The sequence below is a fragment of the Pelophylax lessonae genome (assembly GCF_965119305.1).
Source record: "Pelophylax lessonae genome assembly, chromosome: 9".
NCBI classification, from domain to species: Eukaryota; Metazoa; Chordata; class Amphibia; order Anura; family Ranidae; genus Pelophylax; species Pelophylax lessonae.
Genome location: NC_138776.1, coordinates 78,372,386 through 78,387,588, shown reverse-complemented (window position 1 = coordinate 78,387,588; position 15,203 = coordinate 78,372,386). Strand labels below are relative to the sequence as shown.

Below are 15,203 nucleotides of genomic sequence, written 5' to 3'. Positions count from 1 at the left end.
TGCACTGTGAATGTTTACATGGTGTGTTCAATAAAAACATGGCAACATTTCATTCTTTGTGTGTTATTAGTTTAAGCAGACTGTGATTGTCTATTTTTGTGACTTAGATGATGATGATCAGATGACATTTTATGACCAATTTGTGCAGAAATCCATATCATTCCAAAGGGTTCACATACTTTTCCTTGCAGCTGTATTTACTTAGTGTGCACCAAATGTTTTCGAAAACCTAGAAATGACCTTGTAAAAAGTAGTGGTGGCTATGCAGGCAGCAGAGCTGTGGGAGGGACCTATTAGATCCTACTGCTACGGACTGCCAGCACAAAACTACAAGGGGGTGGATGCAAGACCAGCCGCCCTGCCCAAGAAGACAGAGCAGCAATGATTGGCCTTTATAACAGGATATTCCTTCATAGAGCCAAAGTGTGGAAGTTGATTCATGCTAGTATACTGAACAGATAAGGAAGCAATACACAGTAGAAAAAAAACTTCAATTTAGAATGCACATGGCTCATGTATTTTAGACAATATCTATTTAGCGTTACCCTCCCAAAAAAAAAAAACCCTTAGCTGAACTGCACAACCCCCTTTCCCACCATCCTCAATAAGGGAGGCACTATGACCAGTGTTATAGTGAGGGGGTGGGGGTTTGTGTGTTGGTGATATGGCAGGGAGAGGACCTAGGGAGGACACTATGGGGAGATATACTTATTCTGATGCAGCTGAGCATTAGTAACCAATCAGCTTCTAACTTCAGCTTGTTCAATTAAGCTTTGCCAATATGTCCCCGTTCACATCGGGCCGATTTGACATGTCAAAGTGCATCCCAAATCTGAGCCTTTGGCCCACAGCGGCACCATCCGAATCGGTGTGACGCCGACCTTGCCAAACTCCCAATTCTCAAAAGTAGTTTCTGCACTACTTTTGACGACTTTCGGGCGATTTCAATAGACATCTGTGCATGAACTCACACAGATATCTCTCAAATTGCCCCCGAAGCTGGACTGAAATGCCAGGTTGAAATTGTGCGAGTTCAGCTAATCTCCCACAATTTCAAACCTGCCCTTAGTGTGAACGAGGGCTAAAACCTAGAAGTGGATTGGTTACTATGCACAGCTGCACCAGATTCTGTGTGCACCAGTTTTAGAAAATCTCCCACTTAGGCTCAAGAGTTAAATTCATCACTTGCTTAGCTGACAACTAATACTTCATCATTCTTTGGAGAGATACCTGCTCTATTCTTGGTGACTCTATACTAGTGGCTCTCCAAACTGTGGCCTGTGGGCATTTATCTGGCCCTCGGGACACTATTCCTCCCACTGAAACCAACAAGGGGGTACAGTTCATTTTATTGACATCAACAGTGGGGAACCATTCCTCTTACTGACACCAACAATGGGGCATTTTTCCTTCCACTGACAGCAACAATGGGGCATTTTTCCTTCCACTGACACCAATGATGGGTATACTAATTCCACTGACTACTGGCACTATTTTTTTTTTTTTACTCCCACTGACACTAGGGCATTTCCTGCTTTCACTGGCCACTCCGGTCTCTCTAAGGTCTGAAGGACATTAAACCGGCCCTTTGTTTAGAAAGTTTGGAAACCCCTTGGTACAGAACAGAAAGAAAATGAAATCCCGAAAAGGACACAAAAAAAAAAAAAAAGCAGTTTTCCAATTTCAACTTTTAGTAAAAAAGGTAATAAAAAAAGTTCCACTTACAAAGTAAAACAAGTATAAAAACAAAGTTCAACACAAAAATCAGACAATTACAAGGAACACACTACATGTAATTTTTGCTTTATGCATGACCCATACAAAGGTGCTGCACAAGTACAGAGAATTATGCTTATGCACACCAAAATCAGAGGGACAGTACAACCTCTGTGTTTGATATTACGCACATACAAACAACAGTTTGCTAAAATCTAGAAAGTGATTATGCAATATATATAGGTTATATTTTTTTTTTTTATTGTGTGTCCCTCCTTCGCGATTGCCAGGGAAAGTTTTTTTCCCCAAATGCAAAGGCCACGGTGTCTGACAAAATATCAAACAGGAATAACCGATTTGTTTGTTCATATATCTTTGATACAGTCCATTGTTTTTTGCCATTGCTGTAAGATTGGCGATAATGTAAAACCCCCTCCATGTCACTGTAAACATATAGCCTTTTAATTACTGCTTGCATGCGACTGATGTTATGGTTGTAATCCAAGATGGCAAGCTGTGATTGTGCCACCATATCGTCAATAAAAAGGTTGTGCGTTTTTGAGCGATATTTGTAGGCCAGGGCATGGAAGACTTCAAGGCCACCAGTGTGGCAAAAATGCGGCAGCTGCTCCAAGTCTCTAAGGAGTCTTTTGTCTTGTACTATATCCTTCAATTTATAATGAGCTGCTGACCCAGTCTGTAGCCAGTCATAGTTGTTCGCCCCTTCTGGCCAAATTGTGGAATGGTGACATGAGTGGTACTGTGATGCAGAATGCCACTGATGAATATTGGTAGCATGGCAAGCAATAGAAATCCACTTTTCTTTCAAAAGTTGGGGGTCTTGGTGACATGTACTTGCAGACCACAAAAGATGGTTCTTGGCTGGGACAACCCAGGTGGACAATTGGGCACAGTTTGCTTCTTTACTGGCAGCTTGCAGTTTGCGCTCAACTGATTTTGCTAAGTGCCATAAATCATATTTGTGCTGGATATTGCTGTACTGACTTCTCAGAATCTTTTGAATGCCAGCATGTCTGTCTGTTGTAATGACTTTTACTTTTAGTTTGTCGTTTAAGAGACGATCTAGTGCTATATGAAATGTGTTTGGCTCAAGCATGTCAGGGGATTCTCCTGGCTGGAGTTCCTCGACTTGGAAATCGACGATCTTCTGAGTGTTGATCTCCATGAAGATGTAAGAACAAGATTTTTTATTAATTCCTGGAGGGTCACATTGACCATCGCCAGCCAGTGCAACAGGTTTATTACCCAAAGATTTTAACACACTGTCTCGATCATTTTTCCAGTGGTGTTCGATTATTGGGAAGATATACTTTTGCTGATTCTTATTGTGTGTGGACTGAGAAATATCTGGCATGCACAGAAGAGAGAAAAAATCCTTCATTTTTTGAAAATGAGAGCCGCTACAAACTATAGCACCAGAAAGCAATAGATTTCCTACAGGCATGCGACCAACAAAAGGTTGACTTGCCCACATACGAAACTTGTGATCTTTTGAACAGACTCCGGTCACCACAAGTGCGGAGCCTACAAGATATTTTTTTATTTTTCTGACTTTTCCAGTGCAAGTGCTACTTGCTTTACATCTGCAATTCCAAAGAAGCTCATCTAAACATGAACCAAAAACCAGATATTTATTTTCATGGGCATAAGAAATCGGCTCTGCTGAATCTTGAACTGGATGAAAAGATATATCAGGGTCCTCAGGATCTCTAAACATCTCATCTTCTGAAAATTCTTTTTGAACTTTTTGATCCTCTTTAACAAACGGTCTATAGTTCTCAAAACGACTGCGTGGTTTTGAAATTGAAACTTTTTTAGTCTCAGACAAAGATTGGTTCAAAGAAAGAGAATTATCTTCTGGTCGTCTATTTTTTGTTGATAGAAACGAACTACGTGGAGGGGTTGGAAACGGAGTTGAAGAAAGTGGACTTGGACTGGTTATACATTCCTCTACTGATCTGGTATCACTTGGTAGGTCTGGCAGAAAAGTCGATTGTAAGACAAAATTTATGTATTTCTGTTCCTTTTCTATTTCTGTAGTTCCTGCCTTTGCTTCAAATCTGTTTAGAGAGGGTAGGCTTGCCAAGTTGCATTGCACCCCTACAGACATGTGTGGTTTTCGGCGTTCTACTTGCACAATTTTACTTTTCTTCCCAGCAAATTTATCATACTGTGTGCTTTTGTGCACATGAGTGGGACAGTGCTTGGTGACCATACCAACTGTTCGACGAACTCTTGGCGTATACTTTCTTTTTTGTTTCTGTGTTACAGGCTCAAGGTTTGTAGTGCTGGCTTCCACATACTCACTCAAGGATTCGACCATTTGCTCCATTTGATACTCCTCAACAGACATGAATTCTATGTTCAGAATTTCACTGTCAGATGCAGTAGTGATCTCTTCTGGCTCTGTCAAAGAAACAGAAAGCAAGCTTTGATCTTGATGCTGTTCTATGTCCAGCAAGGGGGACTCTGGGGGCACAGGTTCCTGTGAGGATGGCTCCAAAGGCACAGGTTGCTGTGAGTAAGACTCCGAGGATGCAGGCTGTATTTCCTCATCCGGTCTCTTACTGTAAAGATGGTCTACATGAAGCTCTACGGGTGGTTTCAAATTCATAGATGGCACTGCACTTTTTTTCAGAACCTTATTAGGGCCCCGTACCTCATAGTCATCCTCCGTGAAATGACTGGAGCAGATCCGATAAGCCCCCTTTCTGGAACTGTGAATTTTTGTCATGAGATCTTCCATCATCTCGTCAGCTACAAAGATTTTTTCCAACCAAATCTGTAAAGTATCCCATTTCCTAGGAAAAACATGAAGTATGGTTTCTGCAGTTCTGGTTCTCCAGGAAAATGTACATCCGGGAACTAAACAACTTGGCATGCTGAGGAAAAAAAAAAAAAAAAAAAAGAAGTAGACAGTGAACATAAACTCAAGAATCACATAATCATCGACTGACAAACCAAAAATTTTGTGTGTGCACAACATAGCAAACTACTAAACTTTAGAACCCCTGACATGGTTCCTAATTATTATAAATTAAAGCCTTTAAAGGCTGCGCATGTCAAAAAACAACAAACAGAAATTCCCAGCTCACTTACCAGCCAGCCTGCAACAAACCAAATTAATCCTGTCTAACAGTTCACATTAAAACAAGGGGTTTATTATATATGTGCTCCAACACAGGAGATGCTCATTTATAAACTTAGGACTGCAGTACACTGGGGTGCTGTGATGTGCCTGCTGCAGCTTACCCATAAATTTTCTTTTTAATTTTAAACGGTTTTTATTGAAGGCAAAAGAAACATGGTACAGCAACATGCAGTGAAAATATTAGGTACATGCCGTGATAAAACAAGGAGCTTAGAAATACAAAACTGCAGCATATAACATTCAATTAACATGTAACAATGCGATACATAGATGGGATCGACCCGGCGTCCCGTTTGGGATGCAAGGAGGGTACGCTCAAACTGTAGGTGTGGCCGAGGCCACACCGTGTGGATGGACCCCCACACAGAAGGGGTCTCAACCAAAAACCAAGGTATAGTTCTAAATTGGGTACGCCGGGGGCCGAGTGGGGAGGGGGGGGGCTGGGTTGGCAGGGGAGGAAAGAAAGCTGGGTAAGTGGGAGAGGGTCATGGGGGGGGGGGGGTAACAGTAGGTGCCCAGAGGGAGCCTCAAACCCCTCTAGGGGCCCAGGTGGGAAAAGAGAGCCGGTAATGGGGACACCCAATCAGGTGAGTACAAGGCTGTCGTCAAGGCCAGGTGGTAAGCAATGGTCAATCCAGGGCCGCCATAGCCGTTCATAGGGGGTCAATTTGTCCAACAAAATTGCTTCCATTTTAGCATGTAGCATGGCTTGGGTAACCCTGTGCAGCATAGCCAGATGACAGAGCGTGGGGGTTTTCCATGCTTTCGCAATGGTTTGCTTTGCAGCAGTCGTGACATATAGGTAAAGTTTGCATTGACAGTGGGAAAGATTAGGTGGCTTGCGATTCAGGAGAGCAGATGCCGGGTCAGGGGCAAGAGAGGTTCCAAACATGGTAGATAGGGTATTTTATACTTCGGACCAGAAGACTCGCACCACAGGGCATTCCCACCAGATATGTGCGTGGGTACCTGGGGATTCGCATCCCCGGAAGCAACGGGGTGAGTACTGAGGTACATATTTAGAGATCCTAGCGGGAACCAAATACCATCTGGTAAGGACCTTGTAATTGGTTTCGAGTGCAACAATATTTGGGGATGCCGATTTGGTAGCCTGCCAAATTTGTATCCAGTCCGCATCGTCAAGCGTGATGCGCAGGTCATGTTCCCACTTGGCTGTGTAGGTGGGCGGGGTGGTCTCCTGAGCGGAGAGGTGGTGGGCATAGAGGTCAGAGAGGAGCCCTCGTCTGTGAGGGTCAACCCATACATTTTCAAATGTGTGCAAACTAAACCTCTTGTATTTAACGTGAACTGTTAGACAGGGTTAATTCTGTTTGTTGCAGGCTGGCAGGTAATTGAGCTGGGAATTTGTGTTGTTTTTATTTTGGAACTTGCCTTCGGAGACTAGAAAATAATTCAGTATTGGTACCTATACCTTGGTGAAATTATTCTACGCATAATTTCCAGGTGATCAGGACTGAAGGAAAAGAGAAATGTCCCCAACAGAGCCACAGAATTTAAAGACAAAGAATGAAGGTTTTGATTTCTTTCTTCCTTCACTTTCCAAGTATCCAATCAAGTCCATAGACTCTCTCAGACCCATAGATATTACTTATGTTACAGTGTTATTACCCATTTAACTGCCTACATTTTGGTTGGGCAAGCCATGGGGTACGGCTCTATTCCCCCTCTCTCCTGTAACCCCTTCACCAACACACTCACACTTCACCTTACCTCTCCACTCCCTTTCCCCTTATACCGCCTAACCCTATTTTATATGCAGGCCCTTTCCCCACCTTCTTCCATTCCTCAACCCCGCTATCCTCCCCATATCTGATCTTAAAAAAATAAAACTCTACACACTCAACAGAACATACTTAAGCCAGCCATAGATGGATCAAAATGCGGTCGGTTCAGCAGGTACCAGGTACATATTGATCCATCTATGGGCAGGCTGGTTGTAGTGAAGTTGATCCATCAGAGACAGTTTTTTTTTTTCAATCAAACACTGCAGGCAGTGATCATTGTATTCTGATGGCTGGGAAACGTTAAAGTACCAATGTTTGTCGCCATTCCACGAGCGTGTGCAATTTTAAAGCCTGACATGTTGGGTATCTATTTACTCGGCGTAACATTATCTTTCACAACTTTACTGTTTTCTTTTATTTAAAAATGTTTTATTTTTTCCAAAAAAATTGCGTTTGTAAGACTGCTGCGCAAATATAGCATAACAAAGTATTGCATCAATCTCCATTTTATTCTCTAGAGTTTCTGCTAAAAAAAAATATATATTGCTTGGGGATTCCAAGTAATTTTCTAGCAAAAAAACTGAATTTTTGTAAAATCTTACCTGTAAAATTCCTTTCTCTGAGTCCTCCGACAGTCGCCGCCATCTTCATATTCGTCACAATGGGGTATTAGACTTTGCTCCGTAGGAGTAGCTAGGCAACAGAATATGTCAATATTAAAGCTTTTAACATATCCCCACCCCAGGGGGTGGTCCCCTCCGTCTATACCCTCCTGCTTCCTGTTTCCTGCTTCAGTTTCAGTGGAATAGCAGTAGAGTACCTAAACCCCAAAAGAGGGGCGGGGGCGGCGACTGTCGGAGGACTCAGAGAAAGGAATTTTACAGGTAAGATTTTACAAAAATTCAGTTTTCTCTTACGTCCTCCGACAGTCGCCGCCATCTTCATATTCATCACAATGGGGACGTCCCAAAGCAGTGCAAACATGAGGGGTGGGAAACGCAGCCATGCCTAAAGGCAACGCAGTCTCCACATCAAAGAAAGTAACCTTACCAAAAGAAGGAAACCAGCTGGGCAACACGAGAAAAAATTTGCTCAACGGGAGCAATAACCCAGGAAAAAACAAATAACCCAGGGATAAAAAGAAATCCCAAACAGCCCAAAGGACCAAAACCAGGAACCCTAAGGGACCGCCGCACTAAGAACCTTGCGGCCAAAGGAAGCATCTGCCGATGCTCGAACATCCACTACGTGTAACAGAGTGAAGGTGTGCACGGTCGACCAGGTCGCCGCCCTACACACCTGGGCCACAGAAGCCCCATGACGACAGGCCCAAGACGTACTCAGAGATCTGGTAGAGTGCGCCTCCACAGGCAGAGGGGAAACTTTTCCCCGCAAAGCATAGGCCTGTTCAATGGCCTGTCTGAACCAATTGGCGATGGCAGAAGCCGACGCCGCTACGCCCTTCCGAGGACCCCCGGAAGGACAAACAAAGAATCCGACCTGCGAAAAGATTCAGACGATTTTAGGTAAACCCTAATCGCCATGAACAGCATCCAAGGAGTGCAACTCCACCTCCTCCGGATGTTTAGACTTCGCGCAAGGCGAAGGCAAGACAATGACCTCACTGAGGTGAAATTCCGAAACCCTCTTCGGAAAAAAAAAAGGGTTAGGTCGCAAGACCACCTTAACCAAGCGAGTGACCAGATATGGACAATGGCAGGACAAGCTGCCAGCTCCGACACTCTGCGAGCCGACGTGATCGCCACCAAAAAAGGTGACCTTCTAGGACAACATAGACAACGAGATCTACCTGATCCGTTCAAAAAAGAACCATGTTGTAATACGGACAGAACAAGATTCCAGTCCCAAAGAGGCAGAGGCACCCTCCTAGGAGGGACCAGATGCCCCCGAACAAAGGTGCCAACCAAGGAGTTAGATGCCATAGGACGTTGAAAAAAGAAAGGCCATCGCAGACACCTGACCCTTGAACGTAGCCAGCGCCAAACGCTGTCAACACCCTCTCGAAGGAAGGAAAACACCCCAGACACCGACTACGGGCGAGGTGAAGACCCCCTGGACTCACACCAGGCAAAATAGGCCTACCAAGTACGGTAAAAGACCTTCCCCGAGGAAAAATTCCTCGCGTCGATCAAAGTGTGAATGACCTCAGGGGAGAGACCCCCTATCCCTCAGGACCTCGGTTTCAACAGCCAGGCCGGCAAAGCCAGCGACTGTAAGGCAGGATGAAATATCAGCCCTTGAGACCGGAAATCTTCCCGAAGAGGCAGACGCCACGGGGCGTCGACCGCCAAATGCACGAGGTCTGCGTACCAGGACCGGCAAGGCCAGTCCGGTGTCACAAGAATCACTGTGTTTTGGTTCCGAGTCCAACCTGCGAAGGAACCTGGGCAGCAATTGAAAAAGGTGAAAACGCATACATCAGTCGGTACTGATGCCACGGAGCTACCAACGCGACTGACGCGTCTGCCCGATGATCGCGTGGCCTTGCCACGAACCTGTTCACCTTGCTGTTCAGACGAGACGCGAACAGGTCCACCTCCGGAAGACCCCACTTCGCGCACAACATCTGGAGAACATCCGGACGGAGGGGCCATTCCCCCTGGTCCAGGGACTGGCGGCATCTGATAATCCGCCCGCCAGTTCTCCACCCCCGGAACGTGAACCGCCGATATCGCCAGGACATGTGTCTCGGCCCAAGACAGAATGTCGGCCACTTCCCGAGCCGCCCGGGCTCTCTTGGTGCCCCCTTGGCGAAAGACGTAAGCCGCCGCCGTGGCAATGTCTGTCTGCACCCGAACCGGACAGTCCTTCAGCCAGTCCGGCCAACGATGAAGGCAGAGATTCATCGCACGCAATTCCAGAATGTTGATCGGAAGGGAGGATTCCGCCTCCGACCAAGTTCCCTGGGCGGACAGAACGCCCAGAACACCACCCCAGCCCGACAGGCTGGCATCCATGGTGACCACCGTCCATGAGAGAGGACGAAGAGACTTGCCCCCCGACACCGCCGGGGACTGGAGCCACCACAGAATATCCCTTCTGGTGCGATGGCCCAAAGAAATCTGGATCCAGAGATTGCGGTCGCCCGTCCCACCTGGACAGGATCTCCGCTTGAAGGACCCCACGTGTGAACCTGGGCGAAGGGAATCGCCTCGAAAGCCGAGACCATCAATCCCAGACATCTCATGCGCGTCCGGAGTGACGAGCACGGAACGTCCCTGAGGGACCTGACTTCTCCTGAAGAGTCCTGAGTTTGTCGTCCGGTAGGAAGACTTTCGCCTGGACCGAGTCCAGAATCATTCCAAGGTAGGGAAGACGAAACGACGGACACAGCGTCGACTATGGAAAATCAATCGCCCAACCAAAACTCCTGAGAGTCAGCATCGTGAAGGACAGGTCCTCCTCCAGACCCTGGCTGGTCGCAGACCGAACCAGAATAACTTCCAGATACCCCAGGACAGAGATGCCCTGGGCTCTCAACAAAGCCAGAAACCGGTGCAAGCACCTTGGCGAAGAAAAACCCGTGGAGCCGAAGCGAGACCAAAAGGTAACGCCACGATTGGTAATGATCCTCCGCAATGGCGAATCGAAGTCACCTCTGGTGACCCACAAAAAAACTGGATGTGAAGGCACGCATCCTTCAAGTTGATGGAAGTCATGAATTCCCCCGGAACCAGGGCAGCCACCACCGACCGCAGGGATTCCATGCGGAACTTGCGAACCCGCACAAAGCGGTTCAGAGCCTGGAAGTCCAGAATTGGACGTACCCTGTCCTCCTCCTTGGGCACAGTGAACAGATTGGAAGAGAAACCCCCGAAATCTGTCCCGATGAGGCACCGGAACCACCTGAGGGAAAAAATCTGCTCTCCGGCCGGGAGAGAAAACTCGATCTTGTAACCAGAACGAACGATTTCCTGAACCCACCTGTCCCGAACACGGGCCAACCAGGGTTGAAGAAAAACCGAGCAAGCGTCCCCCCACCCCAGAACAGGGTGAGGGTGCCCCTTCAGGCCGCATTGTTATGGGCAGCGGATCCGAACTGGCCGGACTTATGCTTACCCGACCACGGCTTCTTTTGGGAGCCTTGGCCTTTGAATGGTTCTCCCCTATAGGGCGACCGAAAGGCACGAAAGGACCCCTGAGAGGGCCGAAAAGAAGCATGCTACTTACCATGAGCAGCCTTAGCCTGGTGGGATCGGGGCAGGAGCGTGCTCTCACCACCCGTGACCCCCTTTATCAGTGCATCCAAGGATTCGCCAAAAAGGCGAGATCCATCATAGGGCAGATTGGCTAAGGTCTTGCGCGAAGATTGGTCCACAGACCAACACTTCAACCAAACCAGGCGGCGAGACAATACCGCCACACTGTGTACACGTGCAGCCAACGGTACTATATCCAGGTCCGCATCACACAAATACACGACACACTGATGGATTTTATCCCCCATATCCAATGTCGCCGGTGAGGCTGAATCAGCCACCAGGATGCGCCTGAGTGCCTGCGTCCAATTCGCGACAGCCTGAGCTGCCCTAAGCGAAGCAAATAGAGCCTTTAGCATAGAACCCGTAATAGAGTAAGCATGACGGGCAAGAGACTCCAGCCTCCTGCCTGTAGCATCCCGGAACACCGAGGTATCCTCTGCAGGAATCGCAGTGGACCTATTCATCAGTAGCGGGCGTGAAAGGATAACGCAGCCTGAACCTACTTGGTACAGCAAAAGGCTTGCGTATATTGCGCCATTGTACCTTAACAGCGCGCTGAAAATCATCAGTGCAGGGAAAGACCTGCGATGTCTTGCGTCTTTTCTGCGTCCCATAAGCTGCCAGGGCAGCAGGAGGACGTGGTTCAACCCGTAAACGCAGTGTTTGCTTGATAGAAGCAACCAATCCATCCATGAGTGCAAGCTCTTCAGGCGAGCCAGGGGGAGAATTATCCACCCCTTCTACCTCAGCCTCCACCTCGGACCCCACAAGACCCAGGGAGGAACGGGACCCCGATAAGGAGTCCCCAGCTATAGCAGCCCCATCACCAGCACCCTCTGTCAGAGGAGATTGGAAACTCTGGGTCGTTGTGTGGATTGAACAGCCACAAGCATTAGCACCTGAGCAGCAAGATTAGCCACAACCGCAGCCAAAACCCCCCCTGGGGGGGAAAACAGCCCTTGGTCACCCACCAAGTGGTAGGAAATTTGTGTCCCTGAGAATCCATTGCCCCAATGATAAGCCGGAAAATAAAGGGTTAACTGCCCCTTAAACAAGCGCGGCGAGCGCTGCCCACCGCACACACACACTGGCACAATTTTTACCCCCACCGGGAGAAAAAGGCTCAACACAGGCAAGGATAAAGGTATAGGGAGGTAAAAACCTGTAGAGACCATCGCTGCTGCCTCGATCGGTGCACCCAGGGAGAGGAAGCGATGCAACACAGGGCGCTCCATGAAAGCCTATGGAAGGCTACAAGAAAATGGCCGCCCGCAGTGATACCATGCGGCCGGAGCGAGCGCTGCCAAAATGGCACCGTTTGGCGCCGAAACCGCCGCTCCTCCACCTCAGCGAGGTGGACCAAACATAGCATAGCATGTAAAAACATGGCGGACCGCCGCAGCGGTCGCTGAAAGTGCCCCAAACATGATAAAAATCATGCCCCACAGCACACAGCCGTTCACACATACACAAACTGACACAGACAGTGCAGCACAGCCCCCCCTCCTTGCAGCCCACAGCATGCAGCCAGAGAGATAGGGATTTCAATAGTGTGAACACAGGCAGGGTTACACAGTCCCAGACTGACACCCCCCCAACAGACAGGTCCCCACATAGATACACTTACCTCCTAATGGCGTGGGGAACCCGCACAGGCGAACAAGCCGCTGCGCATGTGGCAGGGAGAGTCGCAGCCAGGACGCAAAAATCGGGGTTAAGAAACCGCACAGCGTCCAGTGAGGTAGCCACCTCACCAATCATCCCTGCACCGAACAGGGATGGGTCGTTCACTGCGCCAGGAGCGTTACCTGGCTGAACGCTCGATGGCAGGCTGGGAAGCCACTGACCCACAACCTGAGACCAGGGGAATCAGCCCGAGACCCAGCCCGCACGAATCCTCTTCATCAGAAGAACTAACTAATTCTGAAAAAAAGAACAGCTAAGTAAAGAGAGAGAAAAAACTCAAACAAAAAATCAAAAAAGAAGATAAAGGCTGAGACAAAATGCCCCAGCATAGAGAGATCCAGCTACTCCTGACAAGCTAGACATTGAAACTGAAGCAGGAAACAGGAAGCAGGAGGGTATAGACTGAGTGGACCACCCCCTGGGGTGGGGATATGTTAAAAGCTTTAATATTGACATATTCTGTTGCCTAGCTACTCCTACGGAGCAAAGTCTAATACCCCATTGTGACGAATATGAAGATGGCGGCGACTGTCGGAGGACGTAAGAGAAATACTGATTTTATCTTATAAACAACAAGTGTCAGAAACAGGCCTGGTCCTTAAGTAATGAATGTATGGCCTGCCGTACTATCTCCCTAGATACTATAGCCAGTATTGATATTAGCTTTTTTATACATCTATCGCTGTTCAGGCTGAAGTTACAATTTCTGAAATCCGTATTGAAATGTCCTGTTATCCTGATCCTCATCTGTTATTCTTATGTAATCAGTTCTGATGACAACTGTGATTTGCAAATCTGTTTATTTTGCTCTCACAATTAAGAACAATTTGATAGAATGGAAGTTCTGATCAGTCCTTACTCTATGCAAAGCATATGAACATTTTCTCCTTTGTCTATCACTGATATAAGAAAAACTGTGTTACACTAAACAACAAAAGACTTTTTATTAAACTTTCTCTTACTTGTCGTTAGCTTCAAACAGACCAGGATATTTGCAGGTTCATATAAGGTAAAGTGTAGAAAGTGCAAGCAATCTGAAATGAAAAGACATGGATAACATAAGCATCAGTCTAGTAATTCTTATCAAATATGCAACATTTAAAACAACATTGAACCCCAAACAATCTGCCAAATCAGTTCTTGTAATAGAAGAGGATTTATACTTACTTCTCCAGCGACCTGTATCTCCTATATACTCTCTGTAAGTTCTGCAGTCTCCATTACGTCCCATTGTGTAGGATGCCGGTGTCCCCCATGTGTGTTGTGGTTCCATCCTTCAATCCCTACATCACTACCTGCACAGCAGTGACTTAGGGTTCAGCAGATAGAACCACACTACGTGGAGGTGAACATTGGTTCCCAGCATACCTGAACATGTCAAATACTGAAGATTCTGACAAGGGCTGTAGACCTTCAATGGAAACTGGAAAGGAGGCATGGACCACCAAATCGTTACCTATAATACCTCTTCTATCACAGTGTCTTTAAAATTTTAGATTATTAATGATGGCCTGCTCATAGAATATTACATATTCCAGCTATTCAACCCTGAAATTACTAGAACTCTAATAAGTGATCTGTAAAGGAATCCCACCTTCCCCATGATCCATGCAGAAAGCGTTGATTATATACCAAAACCTGTAAGAACCCCAAATGTCCTGAATCCTTCCAACCCATCTCCCTCTTTACAGGTGGATGTGAAAATTCTATGAAATATTCTATTTATCTGCCGAAATAAAGTAATCAAGTCTTTGATCCATCCATGTCAGAAGGGGGACATCCCTGGTAGGAAAACCATCCCAAATACCACCTTTACATGAACTTGCAGTCTTATCTTGACTAGATGGACACTGGAGTGTTGGTCAGTTTGGATGATGCTAAAGTATTTGTTAGAGTATTTGTTAGAGTATTTGTTAGTATTTGGTAGAGTGGAATTTTCTGTGGCAGATTGTCCAGAGATTTGAGTTTGGCTCTACCGTCCTGAAGTGGCTCAGGATTGTATATTCCCAACCCACAGCTTGGATCAATGTTAACAGGGGGACCTCAGATCCCTATCCCCAACCAGGGGAATGAGACAAGGCTGTCCACTATCTACCTTGCTATACACATTAGCCATAGAACCTCCAGGGCATGAGCCAGGACACTTATGCTATGTGAAAGACATGCTCCTATACCTAGCTGATCAACGACCTTCCCTACAACTTGCACTGGACAGTAACCACTTGAAATACATAAAAATGTTACCCTCTTCATGATCAGGGCATTTTTTTGCTCTTCAGCATTGCGCCACTTTAACTGGCAATTGCATGGCCATGCAACACAGTACCCGAATGAAATTGATATAATTTTTACACAAATAAAGCTTTCTTTTGGTGGTATTTTATCACCACTGGGTTTCTATTTTATGTTATAAAACATCCAATAAAAAAAAAATGTAAAAAAAAAAATTGAATTTCTTCATAAATTTAGGCTACGTGTCTTTGGTAAAATAGAATCCCAATAAGTGTATATTGATTTGTTTGTGTAAAAGTTATAGCGTTCACAAACTATGGTATACATACTGGAATTTACGCGGCTATGACACTATACTGGTAATTGGGGGGGAATCAGTGACTTATAGTGGAACTGTAATAGTGTAACAGGCAATCTGGCGCTATCACC

The 15,203-nt window shown here is 46.5% G+C and overlaps 1 protein-coding gene across 1 annotated transcript; it reads right to left on the bottom strand.

Moving 5' to 3' along the window:
* Window positions 1-1,930: 1,930 nt before the first annotated feature.
* LOC309564573 (uncharacterized protein) lies at window positions 1,931-13,563 on the bottom strand. Its single transcript, XM_082269218.1, has 2 exons — window positions 13,505-13,563; window positions 1,931-4,619 (listed from the first exon to the last, which is right to left on the bottom strand). Exon 2 carries the CDS (start codon window positions 4,616-4,618, stop codon window positions 1,976-1,978), a length of 2,643 nt encoding a protein of 880 aa, XP_082125344.1. The 5' UTR covers window position 4,619; window positions 13,505-13,563; the 3' UTR covers window positions 1,931-1,975.
* Between the last annotated feature and the right edge of the window lie 1,640 nt (window positions 13,564-15,203).